Source organism: Copadichromis virginalis, linkage group LG23 (assembly GCF_057382275.1).
Source record: "Copadichromis virginalis isolate Kocher_CV1m ecotype Utaka linkage group LG23, C_Virginalis_male_GT1.1, whole genome shotgun sequence".
Lineage (NCBI taxonomy): Eukaryota > Metazoa > Chordata > Actinopteri > Cichliformes > Cichlidae > Copadichromis > Copadichromis virginalis.
Genome location: NC_140639.1, coordinates 39,316,546 through 39,341,575, shown reverse-complemented (window position 1 = coordinate 39,341,575; position 25,030 = coordinate 39,316,546). Strand labels below are relative to the sequence as shown.

Sequence of the window (25,030 nt, the reverse complement as noted above, 5' to 3'; positions counted from 1 at the left end):
TGCTTGCAGTCAGCTGGTAGTGGCAGGATTTCTGTAGAAGAAGAATCTGTGCACTTCACTGTGAATTGATTGAGCATTGTGTGAAATGAAAGATTTGATGCAGTAATTACTTAATCGTTTATCTTTTGTCTAAATAGATGTTATTACATTGTTTTCTTTCACACACCAGTGAAGTTAAGGGACCGTCATTGTTATTCAGCTCTCTGTATCCTCCTCTGATGAAGCCTCGAACGTCTTCATAGTCTGTGCCCCACACACACACACACACACACACACACACACAGAGTTTCCATCACTAGTTGTGATGCGAAACAAAAAGAAAAGACATTTTCTTTATGGCAGTGTAGTTTGGCTCCTAATGAGGACATCGCACTGCGCTTACCTGCACCAAATGTGGGGCTACACTCACTGGCATCAATGAGGCCCAGCAAAGCCAGCGAACCCCAGCCCAGGTAATACACGTGCCTGCTGCACCGCAAACTGAAACACAGCCAGACGCACATCAGACTGAAACTGCCGACCCGACATGAAAAATGTCACGGGGGGAAGTTCAGAAGCTTTCTCTACTCACAGCAAACAGATTGCCAAAGGAAGCTGTGAGTATGGCAACATGTTAAGTATCTGTAGTCATTTTTGCTTCTATGCTTTTTGTGCTGATTCATTAACTAATTCAGTTGTAACCTGCACTAACTGCTAGAACCAGTGTGCTGCTATAAATCAACATACTTCGTTTTCTTTTTCAGTGAGTTTCGAGGCGTCAGTTAAAGATGTCGGATGAGATGTTCTACCTTTCTCCCGCTGCCTCCACCAGAGTAGTGATGCCATCAGGCTGAGAGTACGTGACAGCCAGAGTTCTCTCATATTCCATCATGTGCTGCAGAACACCACTATTGAACAGACACAAAAACAAAGCACAGAGTGCAGATTTTTGTGTCTATCATCATGCCAAACAGATTCTCTTTTCTGTAATGACCTCTAGAGGTCAGCAAAACCCAATAAAATACGCTGTGGTGTCCTCCAATACACATAACAGCTTTTCTATAGGCTCAAAATGTGGTCATCGTGGCTCAAGAGTTGGGAGTTCGCCTTGTAATCGGAAGGTTGCCGGTTCGAGCCCGGGCTCGGACAGTCTCGGTCGTTGTGTCCTTGGGCAAGACACTTCACCCGTTGCCTACTGGTGGTGGTCAGAGGGCCCGGTGGCGCCAGTGTCCGGCAGCCTCGCCTCTGTCAGTGCGCCCCAGGGTGGCTGTGGCTACAATGTAGCTTGCCATCACCAGTGTGTGAATGAATGGGTGGATGACTGGATATGTAAAGCGCTTTGGGGTCCTTAGGGACTAGTAAAAGTGCTATATAAATACAGGCCATAAATATTTTGTACTTGTAAATCAGGATTTGTATGTGTGCGCGCGTAAAAAAGATTTTTCAAAAAAAGCGCCCCTCCGACAGCCAAACCCATCTGTTCTCTGATTGGATTGTTACATTTGTGATTGACATGACATTGACCAATAAGATGAAAGGAAGAAAAATAGGGTCAAAATTTGTACTTGTAATTTGCAGGGTTTTTTTTAGCTAAGTCCACACACAAATCTTTTTTATGTACACACAAGTTTTTTTACACATACAAATCTTTTTTATACACACACAAATTTTTTTTACACATACAAAACCGATTTACAAGTACAAAATATTTATGACCACATTTTGAGCCCATACTTTTCTGCTTAATCTCAACTTGCTGGTGATGTCAGCTTCAAGGACATTTCAGTAAATTTTCTGTGGGTTATGAGAACATGAGCAGATACTAAATTGATACATGCAACTGACAAGCACACAATGTGAGTTATTGTGAGTAAAGTTGGGTTATTATGGAGACCCAGAAGTAACTGTACATTCTGTCTTTTTATTATTTTCTTAAATACACATGAAACTATTTTGGTTCAGCTGTTCTTGTATAGTCTTCCAATCAGTATCAATCAATCAAAAATGATAAAAACCTATAAAAACCCTGAAAACCATAAATTTCACACCCGAGTCTCGACTCTCACAGCCTGGTATCAGACGGCCCGGTACCAAACGACTCACGGACCAGTCTCTGCCTGGGGGTTGGGGACCGCTACTCTAAGCGACTGGCGTGAATAACGGGCAGAACAATTACATTCTCCTCCACTAGAGGGCAGTACAACTACCTGCTCTAATTGAATGGGTTGCCAACTGCCAGTAAAATAGAAGAAGATGAAGAAGAAATTACATAATAGTGAGACAATGCAGCGCATAATAGCAATAGATAAATATTTGAAAAGAAAAAGTAGCCAGTCTGACCTGGGTCCTGGAGAAAACTCCGACCCAGATGAAGGCCCTAGCATGAGTGCTGATCAGAAGAAAGCAAAAAAGGTATACTGGGGACAAACTGAGCCAATTCCGCTATGCCTGGTGTGAGGGGAAAAATTATCAATATGCTTTTTGTGACATTTTTGTTTGGTGGTGCGGTTCTGAAACGCTGCACTAGATGGACTAGGCCTAGTCCAAAATGTGTGCTCACTTAAAGCTTGTGTTATTTATGTGGTTATTTATGTGGTTATTTATGTGGTCTGTGTATTTGATCGAAATCTATTGTTTCACTTAGTAGAATTTCTTTGCAACACAGGAAACTTCCATAAACATAAACTGTCAAACAAATGACACAGACTGAGGAATTTCTAGCAGATGAGAAACACGGCAGTTCATCCCCCAGGCCTAAGGAAGGCTTTAATATGTAACTGGTAATATATGAACCAGTGGCACCATCATCTAAATCCTTACTTGTAGGCCACTTTGAAGTAGGTATACAGTGGTCCCTCGCTGTAACGCAGTTCACTTTTCGCAGCCTCGCTGTCTCGCAGATTTTTTGGGGGCAATTTTGCATGCTGCTTTTTGGGGTTTTTTGACAGCACGTTGTGTTCTGCGTCCTGATTGGCTGTAGACCATTGTCAATCAATCTCCTCCGTGCCGTGCTTCCAGTGCAGTACAGAATGTGTTCAGCTTGTCAAATTTACATAAATCATTGGTCACTAGCAGTGTGACTCTGAAGTGCTGCACTGTATGTTTGTAAGTTTTCTGTCCCTTTAGCTAATCTTGTGGCACACTTGCAACAGCAACATGCCAAGAGTTAGCATGTTCATGACATTACATGGCATATGACACATGACATATGTCTTCCAGCTTACTTATGTGTGATAGGTGTGTTGGAGGAAGTGGCAGCATGAGCAGCAGAGAAGGCAACTTCCAGGAGAATCTTAGTTGCACTGCCTCCCTTCATCCTGGAGGACCCACTGATGGCTTCGGGCTGAACAGACACACACAGTCACCAGCCAATCATAAACACACCGCTCACTTACTTTTTTGAATATAAATGCACATCGACCGTAATGTGTAGGGCATCAAGTTCAAAAGGTACAAGTACCCCAACTGCTGGGTTAATGAGGAAGGCCTTCTGGCTTTTTGCAAGTTCTTGCATCCTTTGTACCACACTGTGAAACGTGAAGGTGCAGTCTTGTATGGGCTCATCTCTACATACATAAAGACAGTTTGTTTCAAAGACAAAATGGATATTTATTCACAACTTATCACATATCATACATTCATTGCAAATATTTAAAGTCCTGTACCTGGCCTGATGTGCAGGGTTGAAGCCAACCAGCACAGGTGTGTAGACTTCAGGGTGCTGCAAGCAGAAATCCAGCTGCCCTGCCACAAATGGAGCCTATGGGGGCAGAAATCGCACACACGAGAAGTTAAGAGTTGTGAACGCCAAAACTCAAAAGGTTGATCTCGAGTTACCTGCAGATTGAATTGTTTCTCAGGTATGAGCAAGGTAAACCTTATTTGCTATACACTATTCAAACTCTGACCTCAGAGCTGAGGCTGACTTACAGACAGTCCACAGGAAATGCCAATGAACAAGACTCGCTTCTTTCCCTCACACACCTGCAGAGAACAACATGCTGTGGTCAAAATGCTCTCACAAAACACAAGACACACACTCCAGGATGTCCCAGACCTTCTTCAGACTGAGCACGCCCAGTCTGGGGTCGTCTTCAGGAGCCTCTTGAGAGGAAAGCAGAGCTCTGAGGACATGATACCAGAACATGTATGTGTGCATATGTCAGGTTAATTACAGGATTTTAATCGAGCAAAAAAATTGCTGCTGGTTATATTCTGTTTACACAACCCCAACTCACCTGTCTCCTCCTGCAATGATGTATGAATACACTTCACTTTGGTTCAGCTGACTCAGTGCTTTGTTGAAGCCTGACTAACAACACAAACAGACAATAAACACACAATACAGGAAGCATTTTTTTTCCATGAGCAAGAGAGATCTGATCACATAATTTCATTAAGAGCCATTTTCCTCATATTACTGGCAGGGTCTGTTTCGTTCTGCTCTGGCTCACTGTGCACTTGATTTTCCATTATGAAAGTAACTGATACGCTTTCCAGAAGCCTGAACAGCGCAGAGAGTATTTCAGGACAACTTTTACCGAGATCAGGAAAGCCAGCCGACCAGAAGTGCCACAACCGCTCATCACAACACAGCTCTCCTGAGGATCCTGTTAAAGACACAGAAGGCACAATAGCCTATGCCCGACTGACCGACGCAAATACAGATCCAAATATTGAGGGAGGAGAAAAAAAAGGCACCTTTATTATGACCTCGACCCTTTTAGCAACCTCCATTAAGGTTTTCAACACTTGGTCACTCAAAAGCCTCTGAAATGAGATTTAAAGAAAGAAATTCTCAAAAGGAAATTTTGAGAATACATTTTCCCATCATGAAGGCTAGTACTGATATACCTGGTAGGTCGTTCCTGCCTCTTTCTGGAACATCTGGGAATCACAAACTTGTAACATCTTCACAATGCTATAGGCCGAAGCTCGGTCGATGTCACATGTCAGGGGGTTAGACTTCTCTGAAACAGGAAGTGAAGGCTCATAATCTGCGGACTAAGAAACAACAAATTAGACTGACGACTAACTGACTTCTATCTTTGAAAAGTGAATCCAACATGAAAACAATTGCATCATTTTGAAGGACCATCAAAGCCCGATCGCTGTGACTGACCTCAGGCTTATATAACAATGAGAAAAATGGCCCTCTGCCTTGACCTTCCTGGTGAGTTTATGAGTTCAAATCAATCATTTCACCTCATGGTGTATAAAACATGTTCATTTTATACATGCCGGTCAGTCTCAGTGTCACGGTATCCTCATTGACTAAAGACCTGTGATTAATAAGTTGTTAGCAGTTTCACAATCACTTCTGCCTCATGCTGGTCACATCCAGTTTTCAAACAGCAAGATGGCGGCGGTAAAAGTTCTCAGCACTAAGCTTCAAAACAGGACTTTTATAACTGTTATAACTTTAAAAAAGGTGGCCAAGTAGTTAGGTCCATCTTTTATACGGTTTATTACGTACCTAGAATAAATAGATGGCATGAAGCAAACTACGTTTACCTGAGCTAGCATAAAATGAATGAAGCAAGTAAGATCCAGCAGTCAACTACTTTAGCTAGCATAAAGTAGCTAACATGAAGCAAGGATGAGCCAAATGGGGAAAACGTAAGGTTGGTTACCTTAGCTAGAATAAATACTGTACAGCACAGTGTCAGCACCACGGAAATACACGGATACATCCGTAGGCTCGAGACACAATGCATTTTTGGGACTTTCAGGTGTATGGACCAATGTTTTATTTTCTGAACAAACCAGAAATCTTTAATGAGCAGCTAGATTTGTCTCGCATTAACTGGCTGAGTTAATGCCAGTTAATGTGACATCGAAGCAGCTGTAATCCACAGCTGTGTGTGTTCATGGAGCTTGCATTTTCACCTGCTGGACATCACTACACCTGACAAGTTTAACTGTCTTCAGAACACTGCAGAGGCCTTATTGACAGTATTTGGCTCTAAATATCTGTGTGAGCAGATTTTCTCTCACATGAGTCCTCAGGTAGCCGTCTGAATGCTGGACACTCGGAGACCTGGGTCTCTGAGTGGGAGACCAGAGATCACATAACATGTGTGTCTCTGTATTAACAAACATGCCATATTGGCTTAGTTTATTTTTCTTATCATTGTTGTGAGGAGGCCATAAATAGCATTTGTATTTTCTGTTGTACAGTTCATTTGATGTTATGGATAAAAAGTCTTTTTTTGTTTCAAAATAGCTGATAACTATTTGCTGATAGCTGCCAACATCTGCAAACAAATATAATTCTATAAAGTGGTTCTATAGATAGTGTGTAACTGTTCATATAGAGCGTTATTAAATTTATTGCTAATGCAATCATATGGCACACTGACCTCTGAGGAAATTTTAAATGGCACTACCCCTGATATAGCACCTTTCAAGATAAAATCACAAAGTGCTTTACAAAGGCAGAAAACAGACATTAAGTCCACAGATCTCAAACTCAAAGGGAGCGAGTTCCAGAGTCTGGGAGCCGCTGATACAAACGCTCTGTCACCTTTTGTTTTTAACCTTGTATGCTGGACAACAAGCAACCCCTGGTCACAAGACCTCAGGGACCTGCTGGGGTGATAAGGAAGAAGAAGATCACTTATGTAAGTTGGAGCTACACCGTGCAGGGCCCTATAGGTCATGATTATGATCTTAAAATGGACCCTGAACTTGACAGGGAGCCAATGCAGCTGAATCAGCAGGAGAGTGGCATGGGAGTATTTGTGATGCTTTATCAGAAGCCTAGCAGCAGCACTTTGAACACCCTGCAGTCGTTCCAGGGAGGCATTGCTTAAGCAAGTAAACAAGGAATTACAATAGTCTAAGCGAGATGAAACAAAAACATGAATAATCATTTCCAATTCGGAACGTGACACAATGGGACTCAGCTTAGCGATATTTCTTAAATGGTAAAAACAAGAGCGAACCAAAGATTTAACGTGTGTGTCCAGCGTCAGAGCTGGATCAAATGTAACACCAAGGTTCCTAATGGAGGATTTAATATAAAAAGCAAAAGGGCCTATATTATTAACCACGTGGGGAACAAATTTCTCAGGACCAAAGACAATGACTTCCGTTTTATCAGCATTTAGTTGAAGGTAATTACCAGCCATCCACTCTCTAACGGAATCTAAGCAGGACTGCAAGATTTGGAGCTTAGAAACATCAGGTGGCCTAAAAGAGATATATAGCTGAATATCATCTGCATAACAATTATATGAAATATCAGAGAAAGAGCTAAGAAGTTGCAGAAGAGGGAGTAAATACAACAAAAACAATAACGGTCCCAAGACAGAGCCCTGAGGCACCCCATAGGCAAGAGAGCTGACGGAGGATCTGAACTTAGAGGTAGCCACAGAGAAAGATCGATTTGACAAATAGGATTTAAACCATTCCAATGCGGTACCCGATACACCCACCCAGTGGTTTAATCTATCTAACAAAATAAGATGATAAACAGTGTCAAAAGCAGAGGTCAGATCCAGCAACATCAAAACAGTGCACTCTCCAGCATCACAATTCATCAAAATACCATTAGACACTCTAAGAAGTGCAGTTTCGGTAGAGTGAGCCTTACGAAAGCCAGATTGAAATTTATCAAGAATGTTATGTTCATCTAGAACAACTGTGAGTTGCTTGGCCACAACCCTGTTGTCTGATATTGAAATTTGTTTGATGATCTGAACTAAGTGTAACAAATATGGACAAAAAAGAAAAACTTTTTTACAGCACTGCATAAAGAAATGAGATGTGGATCACGATTATAGTTGCCAACTGTCCCGTTTTAGCCGGAACATCCCGTATAATGAGCAAAATATAATATATTGACCTTACGAATATTAAATCTGATTTGACTGCAATTGTATCAGGCGAGTGTTTTATAGTGTTTGTGCCCAGTTAGCGACGGTCCCTGACGAACAACATGTATGAGGAGTAATGCGTGATTCGTAAAATTACGACTCCGTTTGGTCTCCGTAGCATAGAAACCTGGCTAATTGATGCCTGTATTTGCAGTATTTGATTTGAATATTTTTTTTATTTTTTGCTTGTTTGTGATTTCTGTCATCATTTACTGCATTTTTCTTTATTGATTTAGATGAGGTATTGATTAACCGAATGCCAAAGTTTTACTGTATTTTTACTGTAAGAATATGAACACACAGTGCATATTTACACTATGCCCAGCTGGCTGTGCACGCCAGAGTCTCCATTATTTGATAGTTTAAAAGTTAGCAACCCTAATCAAGACTTTTTCACAATAATGTATCAAACCAAATCCTGTCTGTAGCTATACAAAATATTTACCACTATATTTACTGTCAAAAGCGGTGTTAACCTTCTCATCTAACTCTTTGCAGGAAAAGAAATCACTTCCCTAAATAGTCCGCCGATTTCTATAAACTTACTTCCCATTGACGTAAAGTGGAAACACCATAAGTCCAGTCTAATCCTGCCATTGTCCACTTTATCTGGCAAAAATGGTCACTGGTAACGATTTGCAGAGAAAACAGAAACTGCGAGCGAAAGGGGGAAGTGGGCGGGACCCGATTTAACTTTGCTCAACTTCCAGGCCGGCAACTGAAAAGTGACAACGAATGAGAATGAAGAATGCCGTTGATTGACACATGACCTGGTAGTAAATATAATAGAGCAGGGGTCACTAACAGGCGGACCGGGGTCCGAGTCCGGACCCAGTCGCCATCCTATATGGACCCGGACCTATAGTTAACAAAATATTAAATTATATTTAATTTTGACGGGGCGATTCAATTTTAAGCGGTAACCTTACATTGTATTAGACCAGGGAACATACAAACCAATTGTGTGCGAGTTAAGCCACCCACGTGACACTACTTAGCCAATCACATCTGCGCATTCAAGGCGATCGCAACTCTGAGTGCAGACACAGACAGACAGTAGTGATGGGATTTCCGGCTCTTTTTAGAGAACCGGCTCTTTCGGTTCGGCTCACTAAAAAGAGCCGGCTCTTTCGGCTCCGAACCGGCTCTTCAGGTTGTTTTGTTGCTTTAATTAATTTATTATTAACAATAATATAAAATTATGCACAAAAGGAATTACTAACGTAAAAACAAGTGGTTTTATTTATATATGTTTATATATAAATATATGCGGTGGCCCCTAGAGACAAAACACGTACAAACTCCAAAACACATTTCTAGCATGAACTGAACTTCCAAAGCAGAGCTACTAGATCACTTAAATTACACAATTGAAAGCATGTGTGTATTGTTTGTGTATTTATACACAGGCACTCAGTGCCGTAGCTCCGCAAACGCACATAACGCACACTGCGTAGGGCACCAAATGGCCGGTAGGGCACCAAAAAAATCAGGGTCGTAAAAAAAAAAAGTAAACCATATTAATACTATAAATATCATATGCATTAATATGGTTAAACAATACAAAAGCAACATAAAACAATTTTCCCGAGAAAAGGGGTGAATCTGCTTTGTGCCCTGTCTCCAGTCTCCTCCTGGTGCCCCCCCACTCCCAGTGGTCTGTTCTATAATTGGTAAACACCTGTTTGAACATGGCCTCGAAACGGCAACAGGAGTCAGGAGCGGAGAAAAGAAAGAAGAAGAGGAAGCGTGATGAAACTCAGGCGTCGCTTGCCGGTAAGGCAATGTTTAAATAATAATAATAAAAAAAGTTCATTATTGTAGCCCTTGCTTGCACGCTCATGTCCGTCAACTCTGTGATAGCTCCTGTTAGCAGTGTTCATACTGTGTTAACAAATGTTGCAAATGATTGATGTTGGGTAGTTTGTTTACGTTGTGGATATGAATATAGAATGGACTACTAAAAGCAACTCATCATGGTCACTCAATTGACGGTTTTCAGATAACGTTAGCAATCGTGACTCACGATTGCTAACGTTATCGTGATTCGTGAGACTAGCATTTCCCTCCTCAGGTTGCTAGCTGGCTAACGTCATGCATGCTACTGATTAACCTTAACTTTGGGATAGGTCAGTGATGCAGTCAAGTATTATTATCAGATTAGACAAGATTACTTTGTATGTTGCTGCATTTCAGGATATCTATAAAGACGCATATCTTATTTATGCCATTGACGTCTGAACACATAAATAGTTCTCGTCTTTCTTTAGGTTCATAGATCAAGGGCGACATCTGTTGGTGAAACTGTAATATGAAACCTATATCTTCCAGTAATATAGATTTCCTACTTGCGCATTTATATCAAATTATGTACAGCATGTTTATATTGCCATTTGCCATTATGAAAATCTATACATGTAAAATATAGTTAGTAATTTTTAAATGTACCAGTGACTTACTTAATTTATTAGTCTTATAATGCAATCTTTCGTAGGCCTACTGTAGATTCAAAATTGTATTTCTGTAAAATCCCTGAATATTTTCTCTTGTATGCAGGGTCAATGCTTAAATATGTTCAAGGAGGATCTCAAGGACAGGATGAACCATCCAGTAGTAGTGCCATCCCTGGACATCAACCACCAGCCATTGTAGACCCTGCAACAATCCCTAGCCAAGAAGAACAAGAACCATCAACCACCAGTTCAGGTACAGTTCCATACACAAGTACCACTGAGAGTCCTGTCACTGAGAGACTATCAGAAAGTGACACTGTGGAGACATGTGTGCCCCCTTCAACCGATCCTGCTCTTTGGCCAGCTCACATTGTAGATGCTGATCGTGTTGAAATTGTGCGGAGAGGTCCTTTTAATGTCAGCTCTGATTTTAATTTTCCAAAGGGGCCTGATGGAAGAGCATTTCACACTAGCCTTAAGTTCAAAATTCTTCCCAATGGAGAAAAGGTTCACCGGAGCTGGTTAGTGTACTCACCGCAGAACAATGCTGTGTTCTGCTTTGCATGTAAGCTTTTCAGTGTGAAGGATATAAAGCTGAGTACAGAGGGCTTCAGTGACTGGTCGAACATCAACATCCGTTTGAGGGGTCATGAGTGTAGCCAAGACCACATACAGTGCATGCTTAAGTGGAGAGAACTGGACACACGGCTAAAGAAAAGCATGGCAATAGATCAACAGGAGTTGACCTTACTAGAGGCAGAAAGGAAAAAGTGGCGAGAGATTCTCAAACGATTACTCTCAATAACTCTCTCACTGGCTTCCAGAAATTTGTCTTTTAGGGGCTCTTCTGACTGTCTTTATGAGCCGGACAATGGCAACTTCTTGAAGGAAGTAGAGCTTATGGCAACATATGACCTTGTAATGGCAAATCACTTGGCCAACATAAAAGATGAAGGTTCCCACACACATTACCTCAGCCCTGAGACACAGAACGAACTAATTCAGATTATCTCTTCAGAAACATTCCGCGCCATTGTGAAGCAAATCCAGTTGGCAAAATACTTCTCCATCATTCTTGACTGTACTCCAGATGTGAGTCACACTGAACAAATGTCAGTCATAGTACGCATTGTTTGTTTCCAAGCACAACCAGATATTAAAGAATACTTTCTTGGCTATATAAATGTGGAGCAAACAACTGGCCTTAACCTGTCCAATGTTGTCCTTGACAAGTTGAAGGAGCTTGGCATTCCATTTGAAAACTGTCGAGGACAGGCCTATGACAATGGGGCCAACATGAAGGGGAAGAAGCAAGGTATTCAGGCCAGACTGCTACAATTAAACCCGAGAGCATTGTTTGTGCCTTGTGGAGCTCACACGATGAATCTGGTCATAGCTGATGCTGCCAAGTCCTCTCCAGATGCAACTGGCTACTTTGGGTATTTGCAGAAGTTGTTCAATTTCTTTTCCAGTGCCACCCAGCGATGGGCCATTTTAACAAAACATGTGAAATTGACACTTAAATCTTGGAGTGACGTTAGATGGGAAAGCAGGCTTCAAAGTGTAACTGCTGTCCGGAGTCAGACAAAAGAAGTGAGGGATGCTCTCCTGGAGGCCAGAGAAGCTGTAAGTGATGCAGTCGCAAAGGTGGAGGCTCAAGTGCTTGCTGAGGAAGTAGCCTCATTTCGATTTTTGATTTGCTCCATCGTGTGGTGTGAACTTCTTACAATCACAAACCAGGTGAACAAGTTACTACAGTCCAGCTCCATGCAGCTCGATGTTGCTGTCAGGCTCATTGACACTGCCAAAAGTAACCTCTCTAAATACAGACAGTCTGGGTTTGATGAGGCTGTGTCAGCTGCCAAAGAACTCTGTGAGGCCCTGAACATAGAACCACAGTTGAAGGAGAAAAGGCTCAGGAGCACAAAAAGGCAGTTTGCATATGAAGCTGTTGATGAGCCCCTCCATGATGCCCTTAAAAAGCTTGAGGTCACATTTTTCAATTGTGTTGTGGACTCTGCTTTAATCTCCCTACAGGAGAGGTTTGAGACCATGAATCAAGTGAAGGAGAAATATGGAGTGCTGCTTGATTTCAGCAAAGTGAATGGGATGTCCAAGGAGGATTTAAAAAAACACTGCACTGAAGTACAGAAGACACTGACAGATAAGGGAGTAGCTGACATTGATGGACCTGAGATGATGCAGGAAATCATCAACCTTCCTCAGCTGCCACCACAGACGTCTGCTTTGGAAATGCTGTCATTTTTACATGACAATCAGCTTCAAGAGGTATATCCCAATCTGTGGATTGCTCTGCGTATTGCACTGACCCTGCCTGTCACAGTTGCCTCTGCTGAGCGAAGCTTTTCAAAGCTCAAACTCATTAAAACGTACCTGCGTTCATCAATGGGGCAGGAACGTTTAAGTGGTCTGGCTGTTATCAGCATCAATGGTGACGTGGCTCAGAAGCTATCATATGATGACCTTATAGCTGATTTTGCAACCAGAAAATGCAGGCGTGTGCCTCTCTAGGCCCTAGAGAGGCACACCACGCCTGCATTTTCTGGTTGTCAGAGTATGCCCTAGAGTCTAGGGCATACTCTGACAACGAATTGTAAAAATGTTTAACATAGTTACTTAAGGAATGTGGCTTTTGTGTTCAAATTCTTATTTTTCTTATTTAAGTTTCTTATTTAAATTCTATTGTGAAACTATTTGTAAATATATTAATAATAATACTATTATATTATATATATTATTTTTTTATAAAAAAAATTACACATTATTGCCAGGCTCTTTGTTCTTGTTCCAATGTTCAATTTTTGTTTCAGTATTTATTTGTAACAGTATTTTTAACCTCCTTTAACCTTATTTATTTGTTTAACTGTCATGTTTGTTGTTATTTAATTAAACAAATTCCACTGAGAAATTCAAAAGTATTAATGTTCTTTTGTTTTTTTTTTCAGTGGCGGGGGGGGGGGGGGGGGGCACCATAAAGCATTTGTGCTTAGGGCACCCAAATGGCTAGCAACGGCCCTGCAGGCACTCATATATATATTCAAATAATTTTTAAAAAAGTTCATTTACCTGTTATTACCACACACCAAATCCGGTCATTGGTACTTGCTGGCTTGTGTAGCCACAAGATAACAAAGGCTCAACACTGCGCCCAGCATCCTGGAGCACTTCTGTTGTTCTTTTGTACGTGTTTTGAGTTTTTATGTGCTTCTGAGTTTTTATATGCTTCTGAGTTTTTACGTGCTTCGGAGTTTGTACGTGTTTTTACGTGTTTTGGAGTTTTTACGTGTTTTGGAGTTTGTACGTGTTTTTACGTGTTTTGGAGTTTGTACATGCTTCAGAGTTCGTACGTGATTTGAAGTTTGTATGTGCTTTGTCTCTAGGGGCCACCGTAAATATACTTTTATTTATTCACTCCACATAAAATGTAATAAATAAATCATCTAATACAAAAATCAACTATTCACATTTCAAGTTTTAACTATTTACATTTTCAGCTTTTTCCTTTCACAAATTTAAAGTGAAAAGAACACAAAACACTGCAAACCACAACACAATTAAATATAAATTATAATATGAAAACTAAAAGAACATGCATATTCTCTGTCATATGGACCTGCATGAATAAACTTTCTCAATCCTTTATCATCTGCAACCGAAAATAGTTGTGGATGATTACTATACCTTTCTAATGTTGTTGTCCCTGCCTCTCTTTCTCTCTCTCTGGCTCTGTTCCTGTGCTACTGAGTGTAACTACCGCCCCTCCCCCCTCTGCCCAGCGTAAAGCACAAGGCTCGCGTGCAGAGTGAAGCGGAAAAAAAGTGCGAGAGAGAGGCTGAGAGAAAGAAAAAAAAAAAAAACCACGTGACGGCTCGCGATAAGGAGCCGGCTCGCGTCGTTCACGTCAAAGAGTCGGCTCTAAGAGCCATTTCGTTCGCGAACGACCCATCACTAACAGACAGAGGAAAGACATGGTGAGAGGTGAATGACAAGCGAGACGATTAACGATACAGTGAGACAAGACGTGAGCGGGAGTCACAAGAGGTAAAACAACTATGGCGCTTTCAAAAAAGAGAAAAGTAGACACCGAAAATAGAACTTTCAAGACTGAATGGACTGACGCATATATGTTCATTCTTCCGGCCGCAAGCAGCAAACCAGTGTGTCTCATATGTTCAGAAACCGTGGCACTGATTAAAAGTGGCAATGTCAAACGCCACTATGAGACAAAGCACAAAGCTTTTGAACAATCATACCCACCCAAGTCTGAACTCAGGTCCCAGAAAATTAGCAGTCTCAGAGCCCAATATGATCAGTCCACAAGGATCTTAACCAGTTCTTTCACCGCCCAACAACGTGCTCATGAATGTTCCCTCAGAGTTGCTTGGATTTTAGGTCAACACAAAAAGCCCTTTGCAGGTGTTGTCAAAGAGTGCATGAGTGCAGTAGCAGAAACATTACTTGAGGGTAAACAAAAAGAAGAGCTTCATGACAAAATAAAGCAAATACCTATGTCAGCATCAACAGCCACAAAGAGAAGTGAATTATTAGCTCAGGATGTGCTGTCCCAGCTGGAAGAAGCTATTCATAAGACACCACGTGTAGGCTTGGCTGTAGATGAGTCCACTGATGTGTCTGACAATGCTCAGCTGTTAGTTTATGTAAGGTTCTTCAACAATGATAAGAAAGAGTTCTGTGAAGACCTGCTAGGTGTAACTTCCCTTCACAGCACTACAAGAGGAGAGGATATTTACCTGGCCATTAAGGAAATGTTAACAAAGCGAGGAATAGAGCCAAACCAAGTGGTTTCAATAACCACAGATGGAGCCCCTGCTATGATGGGGAGAGAGAAAGGAGCTGTAGCAAGAATGAAAGAGGACAATCCCGAGCTAATCTCTTATCATTGCATTATTCATCAGTCAGTGTTATGCTCCACCCTGTCAGACGAGTATGCTGAGGTGATGAAAACAATGATGAAAATGATAAATTTTCTCAGGGCATCTTCTTCTTGTCAGCATCGCATGCTCAGGGAATTTCTCAGAGAAGTTGATGCACACGCTGATGATCTTCTGCTTCACAACAATGTGAGATGGCTTAGCAAAGGCAGGGCATTGGAGCGATTTTGGTCCATCAGAAGTGAAGTAGCAGCTTTCTTGGAAGAGCTGGAAAGTCAAAAAGCAACAAACTTTTCTCTCTTTTTAAATGATGGGAAAAACATGGATATTGTGGCCTTTTTGGTTGATATCACTTCACACCTGAATGAACTGAATTTGAAGCTGCAGGGCAAGGACAATTCAATTTGTGAACTGATGACAGCTGTCCGCTGCTTTCAGAGGAAACTTGAAGTGTTCAAAGAAGACCTGCAAGGAGACTATGCACACTTCCCAACAGTGAAGGAACAGGTTCAGGGACAGAGAGATGTGTCCTCTTTTGTTGACTTTGTTGATAAGCTGATTGAAAACTTCAGCAAACGTTTTGATAGCTTCAGCTTTGGACAGCAGCTCACCATGTTCATAAAGAACCCATTTGCCATCACTGATGTCAGAGGGTTCTCAAAGGAAGTCACACAGCACTTCAAGTGGGCAAATGCTGGGCCTCTTCAAATGCAACTAATTGATCTCCAAGCAGATGTGGCCCTGAAAGAGCAGTTTGGAAGAACTGAACCTGCCACTTTCTGGCCCCAATTGGTCTCTGAGACAGCTTTCCCAAATCTGAGGAAAGTAGCCCTGTACATCTTGACCATGTTTGGCTCCACATACAGCTGTGAGGCAGCTTTCTCCACAATGAACATAATAAAAACTAAATATCGTTCCAGGATCACCAATGAGCACTTACACATGTGTATGAGAATGGCCCTGACACCATTCCAGCCCAGATTTAAAATCCTAGTAGAGCGAACTAAAGCTCAGTTCTCTCACTGAACAACAGAAAGTTGGGACGTGGAATATAAGGGGGTGAAAGAAAGAGAAACTGTAAAATTGTTAAAATGTTTTGATGTTATCTGTTGAAAATGTATTGAGACTGTTTAGTCGAGATGTAAAATGTAAAGAAAAAGGGAAACTTTTTTTTTCTGAAATTAAGCACTTTGTTTTAAGATGCACAATTTAGCCATTTTATTTATTTTCTCTAATTCATTTTAAACAGCAGCCCTATTTCTAATGTAGGCCTACTGTGTGTTTCAGTGTTAACAATAAATTTTGTTGAAATGTTTTAACTTGTATTTTCATTGATTTGACAGTCTATTGTTCATACGTTCAGATATAAATTAAAAAAAAAAAAAAAAGGTTGCTTCTCTATCACAATCATAACGTAAGTTAGACATTATGATGTCCCGGACCTCTGCTTGAGAAGATTTTCTCCAACTGGACCTCCTCAAATTTTAGTTTAATACCCCTGTAATAGAGGGTCACCCAGGCAACAGCAGCTTGGAAAGTCCGCCGTCAGCTTCAAAACGATACGTGAGGAACGAATCGCTTCGTGCGTGGAGGCAGCTACAGTCCTAACAAACGCTCCAGCCTGTCTGTTTGTTTACAGCATCTCAGAATAAAAACCACAAAGGGCACCGCTCTGTCTGTAGTAGCAAAGTTCACCTACTTGACCTTTGAGACCGGGAAAAGGGAAACACAAACACACACACAATCACCACTATGAGCACCTGTGTGTTTATCTGGCAAATGTCATTCCTGAAAATAAAGTGTAGCCGTCTCTCTTTAACGGAACCAACGATCAAACATTTCCGATCCCTGGTTTTAAATCATGCTGCCACAGTAGCAGTTAACATGGAGATCAAACTGAAAGCTCAGCATTAGAAAGTCTTTGATCTCAGCTCCGAGAGTGCTGGCGCAGTTTAAATAAGAACCTCTTCTTCCATCATTATCCAACATGCTTTTCAACCCTACAACGTACCAAAAGACCCAACTGATTCTCAGCAGTGAAAATATTTACACCACAGCAGATTGTGGAGTCTAATATATTTCATCACTCCTCCAAACTCCCACCAGTCTCTCGTGGCTGCCGGCTAATTGCTGTCAGCGACACTGCAGAGAGGACATTTTTCACATCATGTTCCATCAACAAAGAAAAGACTAATGTTATTTCTCCTCGCACTTCATAAATCGTGTCGCCTCTTTTCTCTCTCTCTCCCACATGAAATGAATTAGAATTTTCAGTGAAGGCCTGTGACTTTGTAGTGATGCATTTGTACTTCTCATTCTCACACCAGACATCTGAAGCACAGTTTGACTCAATCAAATATGACTCAGTCCAACACCAGAGCTGTGCGTGGGACTCTGTGGGAAGTCACAACCAGGACATGTCTCCACCATAGTTTGTTGGCTGCACCAACTCAGGATATTGAGGGGTAAAACCACAGCTACAAACAGCAGAGCTCAGCTGTTCAAAGGAAAAACAGGATTACGTGATTTGATACAATCAGGTAATTTAATCTAGTTATCTCAATCAATCCTCCAGTTTCTGTTGTTTAAATAATTTAAATCGGATAAGGGTTACTGTAAATAACCCTGAATGCGTTTCCTTGCACCTTATTTTGGCACTCATTCCTGTTTTCTACTACCAACTTCCTGTCCGTGTGTAGAAGCTTTTATTTTGATGGGACGATTTCCTGTAAAACTGTTTTTGGCGCGGTTTTCAGCAGCAGTCGCGGGAGTTTAGAAAAGTGATGGCCTAACGGAGCCTATGGTGATTTCTTTTGTCATTAGCAGCCCCCTTGATAGAGGCACAAGGTATGGTTATGATGTAAATAAGGAGACGTTTAGATGTTTTTGTGACAGTCGCTACATTTGTTAAATGTTACGTTGAAACGAACTTCATGTTATAAGGTTTACGATTGTAAGAGTGTGGATTATTTTGCTTACACGCTGTTTCTATGTATACATCACCAGCTCTTACGGTGAGATTGATGGTTTACTGCCATTAAACCTTCAAAACGTCATCAGTAAAGTGTCATCCTTCATTCGGGGGGGGTTCGCTACAGTTACTTTGATCCAAAATATTAGGAGTACTCTGATCCCAGCAGAGGGCTGGATTCAGACTGGATTGCAAAGGAAACGTGAAATAAAAACTCAAAATGTTCTCAGCAAACGGTGTAAAAATAGTGATGCAATTCTCTTAACTCTGACTTTCTACACTGCTCAAAAACTTACACTTCGAAAATACATCAGCTCTAAATGGGAAAAAATCATGCTGGAGACATTGAGGGCTAGCAGGAGAGACCATGCGCTTACCTGCTGCTCTCTGGCAGGTAGCTCCATGCCCTCCTGGGTTTTAAATGCACCTTAGAACACACATGCATCAACACTACAATGAGCGGGTGGAGGGAGGTTTGGAGTCTTCTCCCACCCCCATTCTCTGCGACCTGCTGGAGCGGGGGGGCTAGGAGGAGGAGTTGGCCGTCCGACTGCGGTCTGGGGTGTGGGGCCTCCCTGCTGCTGAGGAGTCGGGGCGGTCTGCCTCTCCCCACCGCAGGGAAAAGGGTAACACCACCTGGGTCTGGGTGCAGTTCCCCCCTCCAGGGGCAAGGGTACCTAGACCCGGTTCGTAGAGTACGCTTGGGGAGTGTGATCGTGTGTACAGCGTCTCTTCATGTCTGTCTCCACGTTGGTTGAGTGTGGAGTAAGTGCATATGAGAGCATGAGGGTGGGAATGGATGTTTGTATCTGTGTGTGCCTGTATGTCTGTGTCTATATGTCAGGTTGGGTGTCAGGCGCCACCTCTCTGGGGACATCTCAGGCCCTCCAAGGTTTGGAGGCCTATCTCCCCCTACCACCACTTCCCCTGCCAGTGGCGGACTCCCTCAGGTATCGGTGCGTTGGTGGTTCTTTGTGTCTGGGGATGGGCGTCCGGGTACACACCGGCTCACTCCTTGGCGGCCGCTTATCGGGGCCTGGAGCCTGGGGCTCGCTCGGGCCACTTCGGAGGTGGGGTGCCCCCGGCCTCTCGGCCTGGGGCTCGGTCACTCAGGCACAGCTGGCTGCCGGCGGAGCTCACGGGCGCGTCACTGCAACTCCCCCTGGCTTCTGCTCCGCGGCTGCTGAGTGAGCCCTCATCTGGGACTCTCCTCAGCTCTTACTGAGACAGTGGCGCGGCTGCCCCTCTGTTGGTCTTCCTTGGTCTCTTGTGTTCTGGGGGCCTCTGGATGTCTGGAGTTTTGATCTCCTCCATACCTGCTTCATACCCTGGAGGACAGGGCTGTGGCTCCCCACACTCCCTAGCAGATCGTTACATGGAGAAACCTTTGGAATGCAAGCATGCTGATCCACACAGGTATGCACACAGGTGTACACACGGGTATTTACAGACGCGGACTACAGCTTTCTTGGCTGCTGCCCCAAAGCACATTGTGCACTGTCTATCTTGCGTGCTGCACAATATAGTTTATTATTTAGTATCTACTGATATCTACTGCTAGCTAGTTTATTGTGATGGTGCTGTTTTTTTTATTATGTTGCTCTTTGTTGTTTGCTTTCTCTTCTGTTTTTTTTCTCCATACAGGTGACCCAGGTGTTTTGGGTTTTTTTTGTTTGTTTTTTTTCTTTCTTCCCCCCCTTCTCACCATCTCTTCTCCCCTTCGGTTTTCTTTCTCTCCCTCTCTTTCTTTCATTCTTTCTCCCTGTCCTATCCCCCAGTCATGTCTGTCCTGTTTGTAGCAACTGAAAATAAAATAAATTCATAATTATAATAAAGGGTCAAATGGACCAATATGGCAAGGCCATGATGATCCACTTGGTAAAATAAATCCGCTTGGCATCTTTCTTGGCCTTAAGACAACAATTCTGATGGCTAAAGATCCAAACGGGACACAAAAAAAAAAAAAAAAAAGGATTTAGGTCAGATGAGCATTAAGAACAGTCAATGGTATCAATTCCTTCATTCTCCATAAACTGCCTGCATATTCGTGCCACATGAGAGCAGGCTTTGCTGAACATCAGGAGGAACTCAGGACCCCCTTCACCAGTGTAGGGTTTGACAATTGGTCCAAGCATTTTTATACCTATTATACCTAATGGCTCTCAGGGTGTTGTAGCTTAGCTTGTAAAGGTCTGTGTGTCTCTCCAAGGATATGCCTCCCCAGACCATTACTGACCTACCACCAAACCGGTCATGCTGAACAATGTTACAAGCAGCATCTCAACAGCTTCTCCAGACCGTGTCACATCAGTCACAAGTGCTCAGGATGAACTTTAACTCAAGTGTGAAAAGCACAGGGCACCAATTTCAATTCAGTTTATTTATACAGCACCAAATCACAACAACAGTTGCCTCAAGGCGTTTTATATTATAAGGTAGACCCTACAATTGTCGTGGTCTGGGTGAGTGCTGGGGTTTTTCCACTGAGTCACAGTTCCACCCCTGGGAGCAGTCGCTGCTTTCCTGCATGTCTCCACACCTGCTGGCAATTGAGCTGCCAGTACTTAAGACCAGTGCTCATCACTCCTCTTCACCAAGTATTCAGCTAAGCACAGTTAGTGCTGGTCACCATAGTGGGTCACTGAAAGAGATTTTGTTTGTAAGAGGATTATATCCAACCTGTGCTTTTTCTTCCATCAGCTATCCTGTTGTCTGCCACCTCCATCTCCTGGCAATACACGCTTTCATCCTGAAGCTGGTTTGTGCTTGGCAGCTCTTTGCGTCACAACACCTCTCGGATTCACCCACCTGCCTGCCCTCCTGTCACAGTACTCAATCGGACCACCATCTCCTGGAGACCAAAACTGCTCACTCGGACCACTCACCCCTTCCTTGCCATTCCTCCACCTGCCAAAGTAAGAATGTTTCTTTATGGTTCATACTCACCAGGATTTACAGATTCGGTCACTAAAACTTGTCTCCTCTCATTCTAGTGTTCAGAGCCTCCAGGTCATGTTTCCTGAAGGCCAACAAAGATACCCAACTCATTTACTTTACCGGGTAAAGTAAATCCAACCTCCCGGGACTGTTTGGGGGCAATCTGCTAATTCTGGTATTCTGTAGCAAATGTCAGTCATCCTCCATGGTGCTGGGCAGCGACCAGGGTCCACTAGAGGACATTGGGCCGTTAGGCCACCTTCATGAAGTCTGTTTATGATTGTTTGGTCAGAGACATTTACACCAGTGACCTGCTGGAGGTCATTTTGTAGCTCTAACAGTGCTCATCCTGTCCCTCCTTCACAAAGGGGCAAATATCGGTCCTGTTGTTGGGTTAAGTACCTTCTCTGGTCCTGTCCAGCTCTCCTGGAGGAACTGTCTGTCTTCTTGAGTCTCCAAAATGCTCTCGAGACTGTGCTGGGAGAAACAGCAACCCTTCTGGCAATGGCATGTATTAATGTGCAATCCTGGAGGAATTGGACTGCGTGTGCAACTTCTGTAGGATCCAGGTATCGCCTCATGCTACCAGTAGGGACACTGACCCTATCAAAATGCAAAACTAGTGAAAAAAAAAATAGTCAGAAAAGATGAGAGAGAAAATGTCAGTGGTCTCCAGCTGCAAAACCATTCCTGTTTTAGAGGTCGTCTCATTGTTATCCCTCTAGTGCCCCTGTGGTTCATTTCATTAACATCAAAGCAACTGAAACTGATTAACAATCCCCACTGGTCCCTAAATAACCAGTTCAATATCCCAGAAGTTTAACTAGCTTGATGCTATACTCTGACTAAAAAGGGTTCCTTTAGCATTTTTAAGCAAGCTATTTAGAACTTTAGGAGTTTTTATTCATTGCTATCATAAAGAAATTAAATATACAATGAACTGTGAGCATTGTGGTAAGGTTGAAACATGCAAGTTTTACAGTACATGCTTTCTGAGGATCTGATCTCTGATGATTAATGAATGTAAAAGTCTCTTAAGAAATTAACTAGTTTTGCATTTAGCTAGGAGTGAAGACTTCTTCTCTGGAGAGAAGAATAATCTGGGTTTGACGGTTGTCAGAACGGTATCTGTCTGACTGCAGTGCGCCAAGTGCAAAGTTTAATGGAGGGGATATAATGGTGATGGACTGTTTTGTTTTCAGGAGCTGGGCTCAGCTCCTTGTTCCAGTGAAAGGAACTCTTAATGCTTCAGCATACCAAGACATTTTGGACAATTTCATGATCCCAATTTTGTCGGAAAAGTTTGACTCCCTTCCTGTTCAAGCACAACTGCACACCAGCACACAAAGCAAAGTCCAGAAAGACATGGATGAGTGAGTTTGGCGTGGAAGAACTTGGCTGGCCTGCACAGAGTCCTAACCTCAACCCAACAGAAAACATTGGGGGGAGTTGGTTTAGGGCCCGGGTGGCTTGGGGATAGAAGCTCCTCTTGGGTCTCTCTGTTCTTGCCAGGATGATGCGGAACCTTCTACCGGATTGCAGAAGTTGGAACAGTTTGCCAGGATGGGACGGGTCCTTCAGTATCTGCGCTGCTCTAGTCCGGCAAATCCTGGTGTAGGTATCCTGAAGCGATGTCAGACTTGAACACAGGCTGGTATGTGGTTGCCTGCTCACCAACTGAGCTAAACTGGCACCAGAGTCAGGACTTCCTGACCTCTTAAATGTACTTCTGAACGAATGGTCAATGGTTCCCATAAACACTGACTTAAGCCTTCTCCGAAGGATTGAAGCTGTTATAACTGCAAAGGGGGAGCAACATCCTATTAAACCCTGTGGATTAAGAATGGTACGGATAATTTGGAAAAGGCAATTCTTAGAAGTCTTGACTAGACTCATTTTGATTCCTGTGTCTTTAGGATTTCCCTCTCTTAAACCCTATTTACTTTCACTGTCCAACTTCCAGATGCGTGCCAAAGAGCAGCCATTGCAACTCATTTTGTGATCACTTACTAGCTGTACTTCCTGGTGTGCTGTGCCTAGCAGATGACTTTAAGAAGGAAGCCATGAGCTTGTCACAAAAAAAAAAAAAACATTTACCATTTTAAACTTTGGCCGTATTTTTGTTTGAACATCTAACAGTGTGAGGTACTTTTGGCTGTTCTGTTATTTCCCAAGAGGTCATCACAGCAGAGGAATCCACATGTTTGATTTTGCACAGATTTAATGGTGCTGTCCTCCCATTTTCCCAGGCTTGGGACCACCATCGGGAGTATACCAGGTTGTGACCAATAATGCTAGGGTTATGTTTCCCAGACTAAAACTGGATTTCTTTCGTGTGAATGACGTAGTGTAAACCACTACACCACAGAGCCATCTAAGCATCAGACAGTGTAGCATTACAAATATGCTAAAAAAAATATGTCCTGCTTCAGTCCTTGTTCAAGACTCTCATCCTTTTGTAGGGTGGCTGTAGCTCAGGCGGTAGAGCAGGTCATCTACTGATCGAAAGGTTGGTGGTTCGATTCCTGGCTTCCCCTAGTCTGCATGCCAAATATCCTTGGGCAAGACGCTCTCCAATGCATCGGAGTATGAATGTGTGAATGTTAGCTTAAAAAAAAAAAAGCACTTAGACAAATGTGCTTGGGTGAATGCACAAGTTGTATAAAGCACTTTGAGTGCTCAGAAGATTAGAAAAGCGCTATATAAGCGCCAGTCCATTTACCATTTTTGCTTTTACTCGTGGATATTCCTATTAAATAACCACAGCAAACCTGTGGGATGTGGCAGAGGTCACATTACAAACAGGGTTGGGAGAACAGGAAGTTAATGAGGAGCCACCAGTTCATTTTTCCCTTGGGCCACCCTATCAGGTTAAAAAATATAGATTTGTTCTGCTGCATATTTCTGTGAATAGTAGAAGTTCAATTTGGTTGCCAGATAGATAATTTACTTCTCAGATAAACAGTCTTAAAGGAACAGGGAAGTGTCAGAGGCTTTATTTCACACACTTAAACTAAAACTAACTCAATTTTAATTTGTAGGAACCCAAGGATCAGTGGTCAGTCAGAGCTGACTCTTTAATTAACCTAACTGATGATGATCTTTCCCCACAGAGCTGGAAACAGATGGTGAAGGAGGCAGAAATGCACAGGACATTATTACATTTCTTATTCTTGCAGGACAAAAACGGCCTTCTAGTCTATCCAGGTCTCTCTTTACTGTCTTGAATTGGCACAAATCTAACATGCCACTTAAACTGTAAATGTCTGCATTTGTGTCTGTGGTGGCAGAGTAGAGAAGCAGCTGTGCTGCATTTTTCACAAACTGAACACAGCGTCCCCACTGAATGAATCAGCAGCAGACTCGTTGACCAGCTGATAACAGTGTCTGAATTTGTACATCCTACAGTCTGAGGAAATCAAGCACAACGTGTCTTGTTCTCTTCTTGCCTCAGCTGCTGAGTACAGTCAATTTCCTTCTATGTCTGCTCATATTGTCTCTCAGCAACTACAGGATGTTTACTCTGGCTTTCAAAACTGACATGTTTTCGAACCTGTTCACAGAAGCACCTCGTAAATAGTAAATTCACCTGAGCTAACCCCTGCATTCAAAACAGAGGGGTTAGCTCAAGGTCTGTGTGCACTGTCTGACTGCAGTAGGCAGCGGTTCACTGACCTTGACAGCAAACCATAAAAGGCCCTTCGATTTTGAAGGAGCTGCAGGATCTCCTTCTCATCATACTTATTCCCAGTATGATTCTTAATTCTTGACAAATCATCCACCCCGGAGGAGCAAGAAAGCCATCAACACGTAAGTGGCTCTTCATATTATCAACCATAAAACCCTGGAAGAGAAAATTGTTCGTGTGGAGGGGAAAACATGTTGTTTCTTGGAGCT

At 42.6% G+C, this 25,030-nt stretch overlaps 4 protein-coding genes and 1 long non-coding RNA gene across 8 annotated transcripts in view; 4 read left to right on the top strand and 1 right to left on the bottom strand.

The window, feature by feature from the left end:
* Positions 1–8,581, bottom strand: part of gckr (glucokinase (hexokinase 4) regulator) — a 31,778-nt gene extending 23,197 nt beyond the window's left edge. For 2 of the 4 annotated variants that reach the window (XR_014918283.1, XM_085449829.1), the window contains exons 1-13: positions 8,406–8,580; positions 4,834–4,983; positions 4,681–4,749; positions 4,521–4,589; positions 4,218–4,291; positions 4,037–4,103; positions 3,910–3,963; positions 3,645–3,739; positions 3,440–3,545; positions 3,204–3,322; positions 789–887; positions 383–480; positions 167–243 (exon numbers count right to left, since the gene is read on the bottom strand). Coding sequence is in view for 3 of the 4 variants with exons in the window: in XM_085449829.1 (XP_085305955.1) it covers positions 167–243; positions 383–480; positions 789–887; positions 3,204–3,322; positions 3,440–3,545; positions 3,645–3,739; positions 3,910–3,963; positions 4,037–4,103; positions 4,218–4,291; positions 4,521–4,589; positions 4,681–4,749; positions 4,834–4,983; positions 8,406–8,456 (1,128 nt within the window). In the remaining variant the exon portion in view is untranslated. Of the gene's footprint in view, positions 1–166; positions 244–382; positions 481–788; positions 888–3,203; positions 3,323–3,439; positions 3,546–3,644; positions 3,740–3,909; positions 3,964–4,036; positions 4,104–4,217; positions 4,292–4,520; positions 4,590–4,680; positions 4,750–4,833; positions 4,984–8,405 lie in introns of all 4 variants that reach the window. The other 2 variants (XM_085449830.1, XM_085449831.1) reach the window with 1 other exon arrangement.
* A 696-nt stretch (positions 8,582–9,277) lies between these two features.
* LOC146681605 (zinc finger MYM-type protein 1-like) lies at positions 9,278–11,638 on the top strand (the record flags this gene model as incomplete). Its single annotated transcript, XM_085448787.1, has 2 exons — positions 9,278–9,635; positions 10,416–11,638. Coding segments are annotated over exons 1-2 (1,308 nt in total), but the record flags the coding sequence as incomplete, so codon positions are not given.
* A 2-nt stretch (positions 11,639–11,640) lies between these two features.
* LOC146681604 (52 kDa repressor of the inhibitor of the protein kinase-like) lies at positions 11,641–13,236 on the top strand. The gene has a single exon (XM_085449211.1). The coding sequence runs from the start codon at positions 11,693–11,695 to the stop codon at positions 12,842–12,844; it is 1,152 nt and encodes a 383-aa protein (XP_085305337.1). The 5' UTR covers positions 11,641–11,692; the 3' UTR covers positions 12,845–13,236.
* A 2,310-nt stretch (positions 13,237–15,546) lies between these two features.
* LOC146681603 (general transcription factor II-I repeat domain-containing protein 2A-like) lies at positions 15,547–16,251 on the top strand. The gene has a single exon (XM_085448786.1). It carries the CDS (start codon positions 15,547–15,549, stop codon positions 16,249–16,251), a length of 705 nt encoding a protein of 234 aa, XP_085304912.1.
* Positions 16,252–17,884: 1,633 nt separating this feature from the next.
* Positions 17,885–23,577, top strand: LOC146681602 (uncharacterized). The gene is made up of 3 exons (XR_014918207.1): positions 17,885–18,072; positions 20,897–21,111; positions 21,190–23,577. It is a non-coding gene; the product is annotated as an uncharacterized LOC146681602 (long non-coding RNA).
* The last annotated feature ends 1,453 nt before the right edge of the window (positions 23,578–25,030 follow it).